At 48.6% G+C, this 15,337-nt stretch overlaps 6 protein-coding genes across 6 annotated transcripts; 1 reads left to right on the forward strand and 5 right to left on the reverse strand.

Moving 5' to 3' along the window:
• Nucleotides 1-1,449: 1,449 nt before the first annotated feature.
• N7539_008575 (uncharacterized protein) lies at nt 1,450-2,112 on the reverse strand (the record flags this gene model as incomplete). Its single annotated transcript, XM_056938170.1, has 2 exons — nt 1,450-1,744; nt 1,883-2,112. 2 exons carry the CDS (start codon nt 2,110-2,112, stop codon nt 1,450-1,452), a joined length of 525 nt encoding a protein of 174 aa, XP_056786552.1.
• Nucleotides 2,113-8,129: 6,017 nt separating this feature from the next.
• N7539_008576 (uncharacterized protein) lies at nt 8,130-8,897 on the reverse strand (the record flags this gene model as incomplete). The annotated part of the gene is made up of 2 exons (XM_056938171.1): nt 8,130-8,806; nt 8,879-8,897. The coding sequence occupies 2 exons, from the start codon at nt 8,895-8,897 to the stop codon at nt 8,130-8,132; spliced, it is 696 nt and encodes a 231-aa protein (XP_056786553.1).
• A 708-nt stretch (nt 8,898-9,605) lies between these two features.
• Nucleotides 9,606-10,016, reverse strand: N7539_008577 (uncharacterized protein; the record flags this gene model as incomplete). The annotated part of the gene is made up of 1 exon (XM_056938172.1): nt 9,606-10,016. One exon carries the CDS (start codon nt 10,014-10,016, stop codon nt 9,606-9,608), a length of 411 nt encoding a protein of 136 aa, XP_056786554.1.
• A 41-nt stretch (nt 10,017-10,057) lies between these two features.
• Nucleotides 10,058-10,924, reverse strand: N7539_008578 (integrase zinc binding domain-containing protein; the record flags this gene model as incomplete). The annotated part of the gene is made up of 1 exon (XM_056938173.1): nt 10,058-10,924. One exon carries the CDS (start codon nt 10,922-10,924, stop codon nt 10,058-10,060), a length of 867 nt encoding a protein of 288 aa, XP_056786555.1.
• Nucleotides 10,908-11,493, forward strand: N7539_008579 (uncharacterized protein; the record flags this gene model as incomplete). The annotated part of the gene is made up of 2 exons (XM_056938174.1): nt 10,908-11,220; nt 11,309-11,493. The coding sequence occupies 2 exons, from the start codon at nt 10,908-10,910 to the stop codon at nt 11,491-11,493; spliced, it is 498 nt and encodes a 165-aa protein (XP_056786556.1).
• A 320-nt stretch (nt 11,494-11,813) lies between these two features.
• N7539_008580 (uncharacterized protein) lies at nt 11,814-12,598 on the reverse strand (the record flags this gene model as incomplete). The annotated part of the gene is made up of 2 exons (XM_056938175.1): nt 11,814-12,150; nt 12,216-12,598. 2 exons carry the CDS (start codon nt 12,596-12,598, stop codon nt 11,814-11,816), a joined length of 720 nt encoding a protein of 239 aa, XP_056786557.1.
• Between the last annotated feature and the right edge of the window lie 2,739 nt (nt 12,599-15,337).

Consider the following 15,337-nt stretch of genomic DNA (forward strand, 5'->3'; position numbering starts at 1 on the left):
TTGCAAAGCCTTCCGGTCCACTTGCTATTTGCTTCGTTCTTTTTTGGAGTAGTTCTTATCTTGCCGCTATCGATTTATTATGTGGTCAGTTCAAACTCAATATTGACTCTACACTTTGAGGTTCCACATATTAATAAAAGATACAGGGGCGCCGCGACATTCTATTTTCTCTATTCATGGTCTTTGCATTGGCTAAGCTAAGCTTCATCTATTACCAGATCATTAGAGCTTGGTTCGCTTGCATGAGACCCTTGCATATACATGAAACGATTTTAAGATCATTGTGGCATTACCTTAGCCTCATGGACGGCAAGCATCGGCGCTCCTTATGGGTGGCATCTGTTGTCTCGGCACGGACATTTCTTGTGTTGCTATGTTTATCAGTCTTGGATTCTATACAAACTAACTTACAGCCCCAAAAAATGACGGTGAGTATTCAATCCTCATATCCATTGTACGCTACTAACTCCCCATAGCTTCAGATTGCGATTATCAACCTGAGAATGGTGGTCGTTACTGTTCACATTTTGCGGTTTCCGGACGATATAGATGTCATAATATTGCCCGAGAATCTTTGATTGCTCAAAATAAAGTAGACCCGGCTACCCTAGAATATGGCCAAAGGTCTAACTTATATAAAATGGACGTCATCCATATGATCGAACCTAATGTCCTTGTTTCTGGTTTCTACTTTGTCTTATTATTCATCAAAGGCCTACTGCGTTATTAAATTGCACTGACAAACGAAGTGAGTTGTTCCGAAAATCACGTCCGTCACATTCCATGATCTTTACCTGGATTTTGTGGTCTCTTCTACCTCTTCTGGTAGTCGGGATTTTCCAGGGTATTCTTTTCGAGTCACTACTTCCTAGCGCAGGAATGCCTCGGCTATTATTTAGTCAATACCGTTCTGTTTTCGATCAAGCACAGGTCGTCCTAGGACTGAAAATGTGCCTCGTCAGAGGCGACAACAACATTCTGAATCCTATACACCAAGCCCGCATCGTAGCCCGCATCGTAGCCAGCATCGCAGCCAGGAACGCAGCCAGGAACGCAGCCAGGAACGCAGCCAGGAACGCAGCCAGGAACGCAGCCGGAAACGCAGCCGGAAACGCAGCCGGAAACGCAGCCGGAAACGCAGCCGGAAACGCAGCCGGAAACGCAGCCGGAAACGCAGCCGGAAACGCAGCCGGAAACGCAGCCGGAAACGCAGCCGGAAACGCAGCCGGAAACGCAGCCGGAAACGCAGCCGGAAACGCAGCCGGAAACGCAGCCGGAAACGCAGCCGGAAACGCAGTCAGAGATACGATCAATTAAACAAAAACGCAACAACAAATCCAGACTTGTCATGGTATGAATAAACAATCTCACAACAGGTAAGTTTCATGTGCACACAGCCCGGTATCAACAGAGTATAGCTATTGCTGATCGAACCAGACAGTCTGCATTTCACTGCTTCTTCTGCTTGGCTTGTTTCAGATGTTTGTCCCCCAAATTCTGCAGCCTACTCAGCGTCTCCTGGTATTCCTCAATCAAGTGATGACCGGAACCTCCTCCAGAGATCGTAATATTGTTTCTCTCCGCTTCCGTAGATTTGCCACAGTGGTCGGGGGTGTTGTTGGCCCCGGACGTGATCTTTGACTTTTTCTTTTGAGCTCTGGCCGAAGCTTCCTCCCATTTGCAATGCACTGTGCGGAGCTTCTGAGTCTTCGCATCGGCATCGAGCGCAGCAAACAACGTGACCCTAAGACATCAGTAAGGTCTAATTAATTGCCGGGATGTAGTTACTAACAAATGCTTGCCTGTCTTCTCGCAGCTGATGCCTGGTTATTCACAATGATCATTGTCTCATGGCTATGCATAGGGATACTGGCTTACTTACTTAACAAGCCAGACCATACCAATCAGAGGGTCGCGCGAAATCGCTTCCGAGATAGCTGACTGCCATGTGAAAGACATGTTTGTGCTATCCTCTCCTTCGAATTGCACTTGGTTATTCTTGAATGAACACTGGATCCTCTTCCCTTCTCCCGTAGACTTAAAGGGAACATAGCCGTTACTCCTGAAAACATGCATTTGCCCATCTTCGGCCAGAGTTGTCCACTCAATCATGAATATTTCCTTGGTATTGGCACGATGGAAGTCTTCTTTTTTTCGTACAGCGGTAGGTAACTGCACGACATGGTGGGGATATTTGCACGTAAAGAATAAGGCCCACACTTTCTTTCGTCTGGGAGGAAAAGCCGGTAGTGCCGTGTTCTTAAGACTTTCGACCACTATTCCTTGCACCCCCTACGCCGCCAATCCTGTGCCGCGTATCCAGTACGCACTATCTGTAGCCATTCCTGTGCTAATGATCACAGCTATTTTCACTGATATATCATCTTTCGTTGAAATTGTTATGTATTATGTAGTAGGAATATTCTATCCTTTAATCACCCTTGGCAGTCCTCAGATCTATTAATCTGCGCATTCTGCCCTACCTTTACCGTCACATTATTTACCAATCCTCGTCTTTCCGATATAGCGCGATTCCTATCTTTAGGCGGCCATGGCGCAGGGAATGTTCAAATGAGATCCCATAGAATCCTAGGATTTTGACCTATTAGCTGCCCTCTTCACCCAAGCGACGATCATGAATTTCACAGAAAAGAAGAAATGGACGTCATGAACGCATTGCTTTTCCTACGGGTCAGACTCCAATCTATTCACCGTGTCCATCAATTCCTTCCTGTGAACCCTGTCCATTCTGTCCGCGACTGCAGGAAGGCTAGACCGAGCGCTGGCGAAACTGGCACATTGCGCCAAATAGAGCTAAACAGGGCCTAGTGCGACGTAGAACCTGGTTCTAGTCAATTTTGTATGAATTATTAGCGTGATTGCAATCAATAGAGCCACGAATTCACTACCCAGTCTAATACTATAATATGATGGTCAGAGTACTCTTAGTAATTATGATCGGTACCAAAAACAAGATGAAAGATTCTCTATCCGCTTATAGGAGAACTCAGACCGTGCCGGCGGCTTGTTGTCACGCCTTCCCTGTTTTCAATTGTTATCACCAGCCGTGGGTGGGCAGGCGTAATTTTAAATACAATGCGGTCCACAAGTTCCCGGACACCGCGCTAACTTAGCGCGTTTTTCCAAGACGCGTTTTTCGTATCCTTTCCACTTTCTACCACTACACAACCATGGAACGGTCTTTTGGAACCGAAATCAGTGGAAATCTCTTGCCAGCAATATTGCCCCTCGTGGCGATATGGTGGCCCGGGACATCGCATGACTCGATACTTATCACGCCAAACGGACTGTTGGCCGGAGACCTGCTTAGCGCCAATCTGAGCGTCTCAGTCAGCGAGCACCCGCGTAGCCATTGATGACTTTCCTCTCTTGTCCAATTTACCCAATCCTCTAGCCTATCACAGACCAACCTCGCCATATTAGAGACTTCTTTAAGCGCCTAGAGCGATACTAACAGCGCCAGTAACAGCTACCAGCCAAGATTGACGAGGATTATCAGCCAGAGCCAAAGCCACAGGTAGAGCCACAGCCGCGCAACTTCAGGGCTCTTATAGACATCTCTGGAATAACTAGAGATATCCGTACCCAGCGTATCCTCGGTGGCTCAATACCTACCACTGGTTAGCGAATGGTATCGTGGTCTAAGAAAAAGATAACTACATCTACTACACGAATTCGCACACTTCTAGACACTCAGATATGTGTTGAGATTACATTCTATATTTTGCATTGGCCTGCGGACGCATCAAAATACCTCGAGACTCTACATTCGGCACTCCAAAGATTTTTGCCACGAACCATTCCGAGTATTAAGGAATTTATCGATAAAGGTCTCCTGCACTTGACCATGAGCTATGTTCATTTGAAAGGCAAAACAGCGACCAGTTAAAGCTTGCGACCGGGTTTTTGAAAAATTAAGAACCCCTCTTCTTGACATACCGCGACGAATGGCGCTATGATAGCAAGGACCTTCTAAAGCCTTTTCCAACTAAGGGCAGTGCTTCTCAGGTCAATGTGATTATCATGCGAAAGGAGCAATCCGATAAGCGAAGCCCCAGTGAGCCTCCTGCCTATGTGCCACTACCAATTGCTCGGGAGCTAAAGGGAACTTGTAAGTCCCGGCGGCCAAAGGCCTAGTATGTGTTATACGCCAGTTGGGAAAAGCTTTAGAAGGACTCATAAATTTTCATTCAGACTTGACTGCGTGGTATCGAGAATCTCAAGAGCTGGAGAGGAGAAAGAGAGAAGGAAGAAGAAGCTACAGTAACATCCAAAGCTCTGAGGTGGTGCGCGTTGCGCGTGTGGCACACGTGGTAGGCGTGTCCTGTCCTCCCATGTCCTGTCCTCCCTCTCATCCTGAGTCAGTCCGTGTCTATGTCCTCCTATGTTCGCAACAGAAGGTCGCCCAGGAGGTTCAAATTGAAAAAGAGTTTGAGGACCCTCAAGAGGAAGAGGATGAAGATGAGGACCTTCCATATCCAGAAGTGTTCTTTCAGCCCCCTACAAGGACGCCATCTAGCCAGCAAGTTGACCAACAAATTGACCAGGATATTGGATATGATATTGGCCATAATATAGGCCAGGAAGAGCCAATACCTCGTCGTCGCCGCCGGGTTACTTCAGATGCATCTTCGGTGATATCGCCTCCAAAAACACGTCAATGCCATCGATTGAATAAGGTTGACTATGAGCGGATGCAGGCAGTAGGGCCTACTCCACGGACCTGGGTGAGAGAGCGATAATATCGAGGAATTTAACTGATGAGATACGGCTACGGTAGGGGCAGCAGATCGATGTGTGAGAGGGATGAGGAGTGAATTGGTGTGGGGGAGAGTATCAGGGAGCTACTGGAAAACGTAGCACTGACAAAAAGGAGGGAGAAAGGGATGGTGAGATTGATTATGGTGAGGGGTGCTATCTAAACTACTGGTGGTGTGTGCCTAGGCGTGCACCACGCTGGTGTGACGCGCCTGACCACCAAGCTATCTCAACAGAGAGATTCTACCTAAGCTATGGACTTTGGTGAGTAGCAGAATCACATGCCATGCAAACAGTATAGTAGTGGAAAAACCACTCGAGTCGATTTGACTCGGTGCATGTCATGATTTTCTTGCTCGTCCCGCCGGTTTACGACACTCAGCGAGTCACCAGGGCTTCAATCCCTTTCCATAATTTGTATGCGAGTACACTTCAACGCGTCCTCGCCCTGTTAAGTCTCTTCTTTTTCTTCAGTCGAATGATTCGTCTCGCTATTCTTATTAGTCAATCAATTTTTGTATTTCGGAGTTAAACAGAATATAGCCTTCAGTTTGAACACGACATGTCCTAATTTGGACTCAATAAGTTCATCTCGGATGAGTCAAGTCTGAGACTTTAGGATGAAAAGAGGGGTAATACGGAAGAGAAGGCTAGGATATTGAGCAGCTCAACTGAATAAGAGGTGTATAAGATAGGGCTAGTAAGTTGTAAGGGTAAATAAGAGGGGTACCAAATACCATTTTGCCAGTTATTAAATTTTCGAATTCGGGGTTTTGGCCTTCTGTCCGTCGGAAGGCAGTGCGCTTGCGAAGCGAATAAGGCTGTATTGCTTGAATGGTGAGATGTATCGTAAGTTGTCCGAGCTGAGAGTATGAGCGGTACGATTGTGAGCACTAGTTATTGTATCACCCGGAGCCGTCGTGTCATTGGGTATAATGACTACCCCTGAGAAGATATCTGCGACGAAAGTTGGGCGGATGCATCTTCCTTCTGCGTAGAGTTCATGGCGTGTTCCCCTTGAAAAGTTTGAACTTGGTTCTGCAGCACAGAACCTAACTCTTCATATCTGTTAAGGCAGACTCGGCCCCATTTCCTGAAACTGATGCACATTACAAGAGGTCGAGTGACGCGAAGAGATTTTGCCTATTTTGTTTGGTCCAGATTCATACAACGGCTTAGCTCCAAGGTTTTGTCTCTTTCGACGCCGTATTTTCGCCTTAAACGTCTCCATTCCTCATCTCCCAGAAGACTTTTTGCCGCGCCTACCTTGCATTGAAGTTGCAGTAGCTGGACTTCGGATGACGTTCTCCCTGGGATAGAGGGCCCACCGTACACATAGCCTTCCGAATCGTCGTTATATTTGACATAGAATTTGATAAACACAGTTCGTAGATTCCAAATTATACATTCATATCTTTCGAAGCTGGTGATAGCACTGAGACGGTTGACGTCCAGAGTCGCTGTATGGGACCGGGCCATATTTTGTCTGTATTGGTGAGTAATCCAACCTGGGTTAATTTAGTCTTCCTTTACTCACAAATCTGTGGCAATCACCGAAGCCTGTGTTTTTGAAGTGGCGGTGTGGGGTTGAAAGAGAATGGTTCTAGTGACATGTGCGAAACAGGCTGATATAATTCATTCCTGCGTGGCCTTGTAGCCGCCTTTTGAGGATCTTGCAACTCGCTCAGGATAGAAGGGTCCGGAAGGATGAGCGTATCACCACTCACAGAAGATCGAACCGAATGCCTGGATGAGCGTGGAGATTTATCCCAAAAGACAACATCGTCTGTGGAGGAAGTCAGAGGTTGAAACAACCATGTAAGCCACGAAGGAAGTTGCGTATTAGGAAGACAAATCATTGTTGGCCATCAACGTGTCAAAATCACAATGGATGGATATAGGTATCAAGCTCGATCGACGACAACGTAGAGTGAACGTCAACTGAAGTGAAAGACCATTATAAAGGCTTTCGATACTAGCATAGAGGCAGGGACAAGGATCTCAATGACATTGCCTATTTCCAGTAAATCGAGTTCAAAAAATGGTAAGTGGCCATTATTCCGATAAGCCCTATTGATTCTCACTACTGGAAGACCTCTCTACCTCGATTCGTATCTTAATGATATCGTAGGCTAGGATCTGCTCCATGAGAAGAGAACATTGCGTTGAACTATTGCCATTGTCTGGCACGATACCTTCCAGAGGATCTCCGTAGTGATTGCAAAGCCTAGTCTGTCCTACACGGAAACCTAAGTGTTGCTTGGCATGTAAGCCACAGCAATTATTGCGGTTACTTATATGTTTGATCCTTAATTTACATCCCAGCTCGTCGCTCGAGCAACTTAAGGTGTAAGATATTGACCCGATCCACGCTTACGCAAGCCTCGGCAATGGACTGCGTTATGCCGTTTGGGGTCTCAACTTTTGGGACCAACTGTTGGAGCCGAAAACGGTATAGTGCAGCCGAATGCTGACTGCATCCTACGGTCCGTGCATGCATCCGTTTCCTTCAACACGCAAGTCTTTTGCCCAATCCCGAGTAAGCAGCTCACCCCAGATCATGATGAGTAAAAGCATTGCCGTATCCATTTTGATTGTTATGGAAGGATATGTTCAATTCCGCCCCACAAAGTCACCTGACATGTGTGACTCCCAGGCAGTACAGCTACTCCAATCTACGTCCGGAACGGACAAGAATGCTACGGAAAAGCGTTGGGAGGAGGAAACATGGTCCATTCTAAATAAGAACTACGGTTGCAAGATACAAAATGGGGATGACAGGTCACGAGACCTTGTCTAATTAGGAAAGAGCTGAGTGAGGAGGCGGATGTGCCCTGACAGGTGCCCCTATCGAAAGGCCAACGCCGTCCTCGGTGTTGGGAAGCAGAAAAGAAGAATAAAAGTCAGAAATTCCCTGGAAGGGGTGTAGGGGAGCCAGTATCATAAGGCGGCTTCAAGTCGTTGAATAAACGTTGGAGTTCTTCGCGAAATTCACCGGTAGGAATTGTTTGAAGGCACTGTTCAAGCAGCAACAGACCCTCGGTGTAGTGGATTGCATCGTGGGTAACGTTCAGGCTGCTTAGTAGAAGGCGGATACGGCATGAGACGGCGTCTGATCCGTCGGTCAACCGACCTCGGAAGTCCTGCAATGCTGCATGATCGAAGTGCCCGAGCGCGAGAGCACTAGGATATAGAAGAAGGACATGGCGTAATGCATTGATATTAAGTAGCAAGGATATGAATGGACCGGTCTTTCCAGGGTCGCGTCCGATAGCGAGGTTAATAATCCTGGCTTGGAGAGGATCTGGTCGTGTTGTACGGAGTCGTGGCGGGTTAATTGACACTCGAGTCTAAGCTGGCTCTGTGGGTAGGTTGGCGGCGTCTTGCAATCGTTGGGACTCGCGTGCGCGGCGCCTCTGATACCGACGGGTCGGGTTACCGTCGGCATCTAATGCGTCGTACCCGGTGGCCCAGTCCACGTGTTGTACCAGATCGGGGCCAGGCATGGATGTGGAGTTCCCGGGGAACGGGTTACCGTAGTCATAACCGTGGATATCGTGGAAAACTCCTGCAGGAATCATTGGTATAGCGTCTGGGATGCCTTCTGAATCATGGCAGACTCGCTCGTGCCAGCCGGGGATGCGACATAGAGTCACGAACGCAAGGTCTGTCTTTTGTTTGGATTGGTAGACCAGGACCAGTGAGCTTGGAATATCGTTAACGATAAACGTACATGGCGTTCTGTTAGAGCCGCGGCCACGTATAGCGATCTCGATGAGGTCAAGGGGTTCGGTATCGTCTGGGTATTCATCGGAGTGGAATCCTCTCATATGGAGCTCCTGGATAGAGTCTTGCTTGGAGTATACAACGGCCTCTGGTGGTGCGAGAGCGTATCCAATATGGAATACGGGCGGTCCGCTTTTTGTTTTGTGGCCGATGATATACGAGGCTGTGTTCCAGCTTCCACAGAGAACGTAGGAGGTCTTGACGATAACGAACCACGGCTTACCATTAGCCCAGATGATGGCTGGGGGATCGAGGGGGATAGGGGTTGGACGTATGTCCCCATGTTGATCGAAATCGGCTTAGAAGCGCGCACCACGATCGTGAGGAGTCATCGTGCACAAGCAGTAAAAAACACCTTGGTCCGGAAGACGAACGTTTGAGAGTCCTACGGCCGTTACGTTGTCCGACTTGGGGATTGAACAGTCCGTGCCTGATGTAAGCGAGTGCGAAGGAAGTTGAAACGTCATACCAGTGACAAAGTGCGGTTTCGTAGGTAGCCTTAGATTCTGAAGTTGATGAGAAGAGGCTTGTATGTGTTAGGGAATTAGTGATGGAGATTGAATCTGATGTGGGGGTGCTGAGGTCCATATTGATATAGAAGATGCTGAAGAAGGAAAAAAGGAGTGAGGAAGAAGTAAGTTTGAATAAGGAAAAAGAAGTGAGGAAAAAGTAAAGCAGAAGTAAGTCTGAGTTAAGCGGGAAGTCCATAAAGTGGATGGGCAAACGCGTGAAGTGGGTAATATGGGGTAGGGGATACATGAGAGCTAGGGTTCGTCAAGCAGTGCTCGTGCGCGGTATTCTTGGACGAGCTCTTCGGCACCGAGGAGGTTATCTTCGTCAAGTCATTCCAAGTGTTCGTTTCCGAGGGCCTTCCAACGGACGAGGTATTGAAGCTTCTTGTGTCCTTTACGGCCGCGCCAGCGATGGCTGACGACGGCATCAACGTCGGCGCGGTCGGTGTCATTCGGAAATCTTGGATCATATGTGGCAGGGGGTATTGCGGAGTCCATGTCAGTGTGTTGTGGCGCGCGTTCGAGGTGTTAGATGGAGACGACCGGGTGACATTTTGAGAGCTCCTTCGGGAATTGGAGCTTGTATGCGAGGCGCCCGATTCTTTCGAGGACTTTGCACTTAACGTAGCGTTGAGTCATCTTTTTTGTGACGGCGCGACTAGGGAGGACGTATCCACTATCCGTTCCTGTAGCCAGTTTAAGGTAGACTATGTCGCCTTTGGAGAAAAAGATTGGTTTATGACGGTTATCATAGTCCTTCTTCATGATCATTGCGGCGTATTTTGCGCATTCGTCAGCGTCTTGTCGCTCAGAAGCTGGGTGACCAACGAAGGCCTGGCGTAATAAGTTCCATGGCATTCGAAGATCAATGCCGTACATGAGCCTGTGAGGTGTTGTGCCAGTGGATGCGTTCGGCGAAGAGTTGAGGGAAGCCTGCATGGGCGCGAGGGCGTCAAAGAGGTCTGCGTCTTGATGAATATTCAGTTAATGTCGGAGCCAGATCTCGGCGGTTTGATTGGAACGTTCGGATTGGCCGTCAGCCTGTGGGTGATGGGTGCGGTGTAGAGTAGCTTGGTGCCGAGTGCTGTGAATATGCCTTTCCAAAAGTCTTGGACGAATCGCTTGTCTCGATCAGAAATCCAAACGACGGGTATACTCCAATCCCCTTTTTGGAAGTCATGTAGGACGGCCGTGGCCCACTCATGCGCTTTCCAGGTTTTCAGGCCTGGGGTGGAACCGATTCGCTTCGTAGCTTTGCATGTGTAGATAGCGACTGCGTCGAATCCTCTCTTGGAGCGGGGTAGGCCGGTGATAAAGTCGATGGTGAGGGTATGGAAAGGGATGGGTGGCGGGAGGATAGGTTGGAGGGAGCCGTATGGTGTATGGCGAGGGACGGCGTTCTTACGGCATTCATCGCATTGATCAATAAATTTGCGAAGCTTTTTAGCACCTTTGTGGATAACGTACCCTCTCACCTTGTGCCAAGTACGTTCGAAGCCAAGGTGACCGTCAGTATGTGCGAGGTCGAAGATTTCTGACTTCATTGAGTCAGGAATACAAAGCCAAAGCTCGCCGTTTTGCTGTTTAGAGTAGAGAAGGGCGTCCTCGGCGTCCTCGAGGACGTATGGGAGTTTGGTCTTGATTGGGTCGGGGTCACCGTCGACGGCGCGAAGCTGATCAATGACTGTCTTCCAACGTGGGTCTGTCTGGTATGCCGCGCGCAGCCGAGATTTGAAGTCATCAGACATTTGGACGACTGAGGTAAGAAAGGCGTAAGCTTGCTCAGGTACGTCCCAGGTGCGCGGGGATCCCGGCAGGTCAAGGTCCGCGATGTTGAATAGAGGCATTAGAATTGTACGAGCGGGGTTGGAGGGCGGAAAGATTGTCGGAACCTACGGCAAGCCTGCCCTTGAAAAGTCCGCTAACTTGACGGCTCAGGTTCGTATACACCTTCTATTTACCGAAAAGGCTCTAACATCCATCGCTGAAATATGGCAGGCATCCAGCTGGGGCGCTCAAAACCCTATTCTAGCCACCTGCGCGGTTGTCGGCACCACTGGTGCCGTTGTTCTCGCTGTCCCTGGTCTCGTAACAGCCCCAGTTCTATCGAGTATGGGATTCACAATAGGCGGCATCCAGGCAGGTATGTGCAATATTGCAGGAGAAATCAACAGAACCAGCTCAGTTCCCTGCGCCCCAAAGCTTGAACGACCATTCATTACGAAGTATAGGTTCTGCAGCCGCTGCCGCTCATAGTTGGATCGGAAATATTGCACCCGGGAGTGCGATGGCTGTAGGACAGAGTGCTGGTGCAGGAGGGAGTGGCCTTGTAGTTGTCAACGGGGCTGCCCAGTTGGGGGGTGCTGCGATGACTGTGGGAAGTGCTAGCCTAGCGTGGGTCAAAGCTAAACTATGAGCACACCATATCTTGGGGTTTTGTCTTAATCGAAAATGGCCTCTGGCGCTCTCCTCTTTTGCACCAATAGCACCACTCAGTTCCTGGGCCTAGGGCCCATGGTAAGGTCCCCAGGAACGGCCTTGTTATTTAGACATGGCAGCTTTATTACACTGTGGTTCAAGATCCATCATTGTTCCTGAATGTTAAAAATTTGGGCAATCAAGGAAATTGCAGTCACGAAGTGCGATCTGCCAGGGTGCTGGATAGCTTAGACATGGCTTCATATACTTTTTGAAGCGGGTCGTCGCAACCTCTCTAAATGGCTGCCCACCAGATTCTTAATCCGCCGCCCTTCTCCAAAAGTCACTATCATTTTCAATATCGTAGTCATCATCATCGTAATCATAAAGAAACTCATCATCTTCAACATCATCCCAAGATCTGTCGTCGTTCCACTCCTCTTCTTCAACCGGCTCCACCACATTTAGTATCCATCCATGACTCTCCATTTTCCTTCTGATATCAGAGCTTGGACCTTCCTCATAAACCTCGACAACTGGAGAGATGAGATTGTTTTGGAGCGCGCAGCAACCAGCGCTAATGCCTTGGCGCAAATCGTAGGGCTGTCCAAAGAATCTAGGGAGTTTTCCATTGTACTGGTGCTTTCTGAGGCTACTATGAGCGTTCTTAGATTGGTACAGTGTGACTGTATCTTTTCCAGGATATAAAGGCTGTCTTACTCCAGGCTGATGTCGTCTGCATGATCACGGAGTCCAGGAAAGTTGATACGGATACACTGAAAGTGAGATGCGTTGACAAAGCCAATAGTATCAACAAATTGGGATATAAGTTCGGATTTCCAAGTCGAGAGGGTAAGATCAAAGCGGTTGTGGCCATAGAGTAGCGACCTGGCCCCATGTAAGATTGTCGAGTTGGTGGAGAGAAGATTGGGTACCAGCTCATGATCTCCATTCCAAGGATCAATAGGCTCTACGCGCACTAGGAGATATACGTATATCTCGTCGCGGAGTTCAGCAGGAAGACTAAGGAAGCTCACTGGCATCTCTCCGATCGTGGCCCAGCAAATGTTCGATAGGATGTGTGAATATTTCAAGAAGATCATTGACGAAGTAGGGTCAGGTAACCTCAGAGTTGACGCCAATCACGTGTTAGGTTTGTGCAAATATTTTATTCATATTGAACAGAACAAGCATGATACATGTACTGTAGTATTTTAAGTCGTCCCTCGCCATCGTATCGGAATAATGCCTGAATCCAGGGCATAGGAGATGTAATCTTCTAGGTATGCCTCGTCTGGCCCGAATTTGTGGAAATAACGCGAAGACTTTCGTTTGCATCAATTTCTTGGCGACCGAGCCGGGTTCACTAGAGAAGCTGGTCTCCCAACATCGTCCGCGCTTACCCACTTGCTTCCTTAAGCAATCTCGAGATCAAACAAAATCTTGCCTATCCGAGCTGTCTAGCCTTACCTACGTCGAATCGAATGCCCTTGAGCTCCGCATAGATGAGCGATGCACGACCTCCCCACGAGGCCTATACCGAGTTTCTGACGACATATCGATCAAATATCGGGACAGGTGACAAGAATCATCGAATCCATAGTTCGGGTCTGAGAAGGGAATAGTGAGCGCGAGGTAAAGGCAGCGGTACGGTCGAATTTCCCCCAGACTCGTCCAGTAGTTGGGGAAGTCGAGCCAAGGGACGAACGATGTTCTTGGGGTAGAGTCGGTTCACTGGGTCGACCGCGTCGCCCTGAGTCGTGAAGGTCGCATCCACTTCAACTTGGATCGCTTCTAACAGAGAGTGGTGGCAGCCTGAAAGCAAAGGAGATAAGCCCTTCGAATCCTCTGAGGACAGGGTAAGGACTGTATCATTAAATCGGATACCCGGTTCGAAGTCAAGAAAAGAATCCCTTGGTGATGTTCCAGCTTTCGCAGGGAAATGGTGACTGGTGGACTATGGCTGTCGTGGAGCTCTGTGCGACTTGCCATGAACGCATCCGCCTCATCTGGGAGGTAAGGCAGTCATTTTCAAAATCGCAAAATACCTCAACGCCGTACCCCCACCCAAATGAGGCGGATGCGTTCATGGCAAGTCGTACAGCGGTCCACGACAGCCACAGTCGACTGGTCAACATTCTCCTGCGAACGCTAGAGTATTATCAAGGAATTATTTTCTTGACTTCAAATCGGGGCGTCCAGGTTGATGATGCAATCCTTAGCCGGGTCCATTTGAGCATCGAGTATGGAAATTCGACAAAAGAGTCTCGCAGAAATTCTCTTGGTGCTCGGTGTGTGGTAGGTCACCGATAGGTCGACCGAGTAAGTGCGCGACAACAGGCAGGAGTGGGAAGGTCGGGACGCTGATTGGGATCACTACTGACGCGGTGTATTGTGTCACTGGAGAAGGAGGTTGATGAGACGGTTGAGTCGTCGGAGGCCATGGATTGCACGGAGTCCTGGCGCTCGCACTCGGTCGACACACAGTGTTTAACCCATTTTGCAGAGGCGACACACATGTTGGAAATGGGAATGGACTCGGCGAAAAGGCCTTTGGCCAGCCTAACGTTGCGTCTTACCGCCTGCCATATTGTATTATCCCCCCATAAATCGAAGATCCGATCGAAATTGTCTGCCTAAGCAATGCTGAACGTCAATACAGTTCGGTAAGGGACATGCAATCAAGTGACATACGATGTCCAATCCTCGGGGCCAGATGTGCTATCAGCGTGGTACAGATCCGGATCCTGATAATGGCAGGTCAGAAGGCGGATAAGGGGATTCGTAGGGCATTGGGCTTATCGCGGACGCACAATATTGATAGTTTGAGTCTTCGCGTCGTGGTTTGGTAAATGAAAAACCGTACGGTAAATTATCATGCGGGATGATTATGATGGCTTGATTGGCTGACTGGCCAAGTGTGATGGTTATAAGCGTTATCGCCAAGACACAACCCAATGCATAATTGATTGAGCTTACCATACCAATACCACACCCTATCTCACCCCAGACTGTCCGGGTTGGGTGCGGAGAATGGACAGCATGGCCTTTCGTAGAGGCTCATCATCCTGCAGCTTATGTCTTCGGCTGCTATCTGTCTCTAGCTGGGGAACCTCTGATCGTGGGTCCTGAAAATGCAATGGTCAAGGACCGAAATTTATGCGCGATTCCACCGAGGCGACATTTTTCGCAAAGATGCCTATTCTCGCCTGCTCCTGTTAGAGAGGGAGAGGACTGCCCTTTTAAATAGCCCTGAGTCACATGGAAAGGCATGAAGAGCCGAGGTTTTCAATGAGGTTGTTCTGAACCGCAAAGTATTCTTGAACTTGGGGAGTAGGCACCTCGACTTCAGGTTAGTGGGGAACTTGTGGTTCTCCGGAAGCTGATTGGACATGTGGAGTTGGCTGTTTGAAACTGCGACCCCACGAGCCTTCGAGTTGCTTCAGATTTACTGACGTCAATGCTTGTTGCTAACTAGTTAGTTAATTAAATAGTTGATTAGAAGGCAGGTGAGTCATCAAATACTGGGAAGACCGCTTGTCAAGTATGCAAAGAGGAACATTGAAAATCCTGTTGATATTGCGTACCTAGATATATAGTCACTACTCTTCGGCGTCGGCGCTTCGTTAAGTCTCCAAAACAAGACATTCATTGTCTTCTTGGCAGCGAGTAAAAGAAATCGTATTGCACGATAACTTTGGGATGATTGTATAGGCGACACGTGGTTCAGAACACCCATCTTTAGCTATGCACGGTTGGGCGAAGAGGCTCTAGAGGCAACCCCACCCACCTTTCCTGTGTATCCTCTCTTTCATCTTAGAGATACATGCTTTTCTTGTCTC

This window comes from Penicillium diatomitis (assembly GCF_028827545.1).
Source record: "Penicillium diatomitis strain IBT 30728 chromosome Unknown utg000013l_segment0_segment0, whole genome shotgun sequence".
Taxonomy (NCBI): Eukaryota; Fungi; Ascomycota; class Eurotiomycetes; order Eurotiales; family Aspergillaceae; genus Penicillium; species Penicillium diatomitis.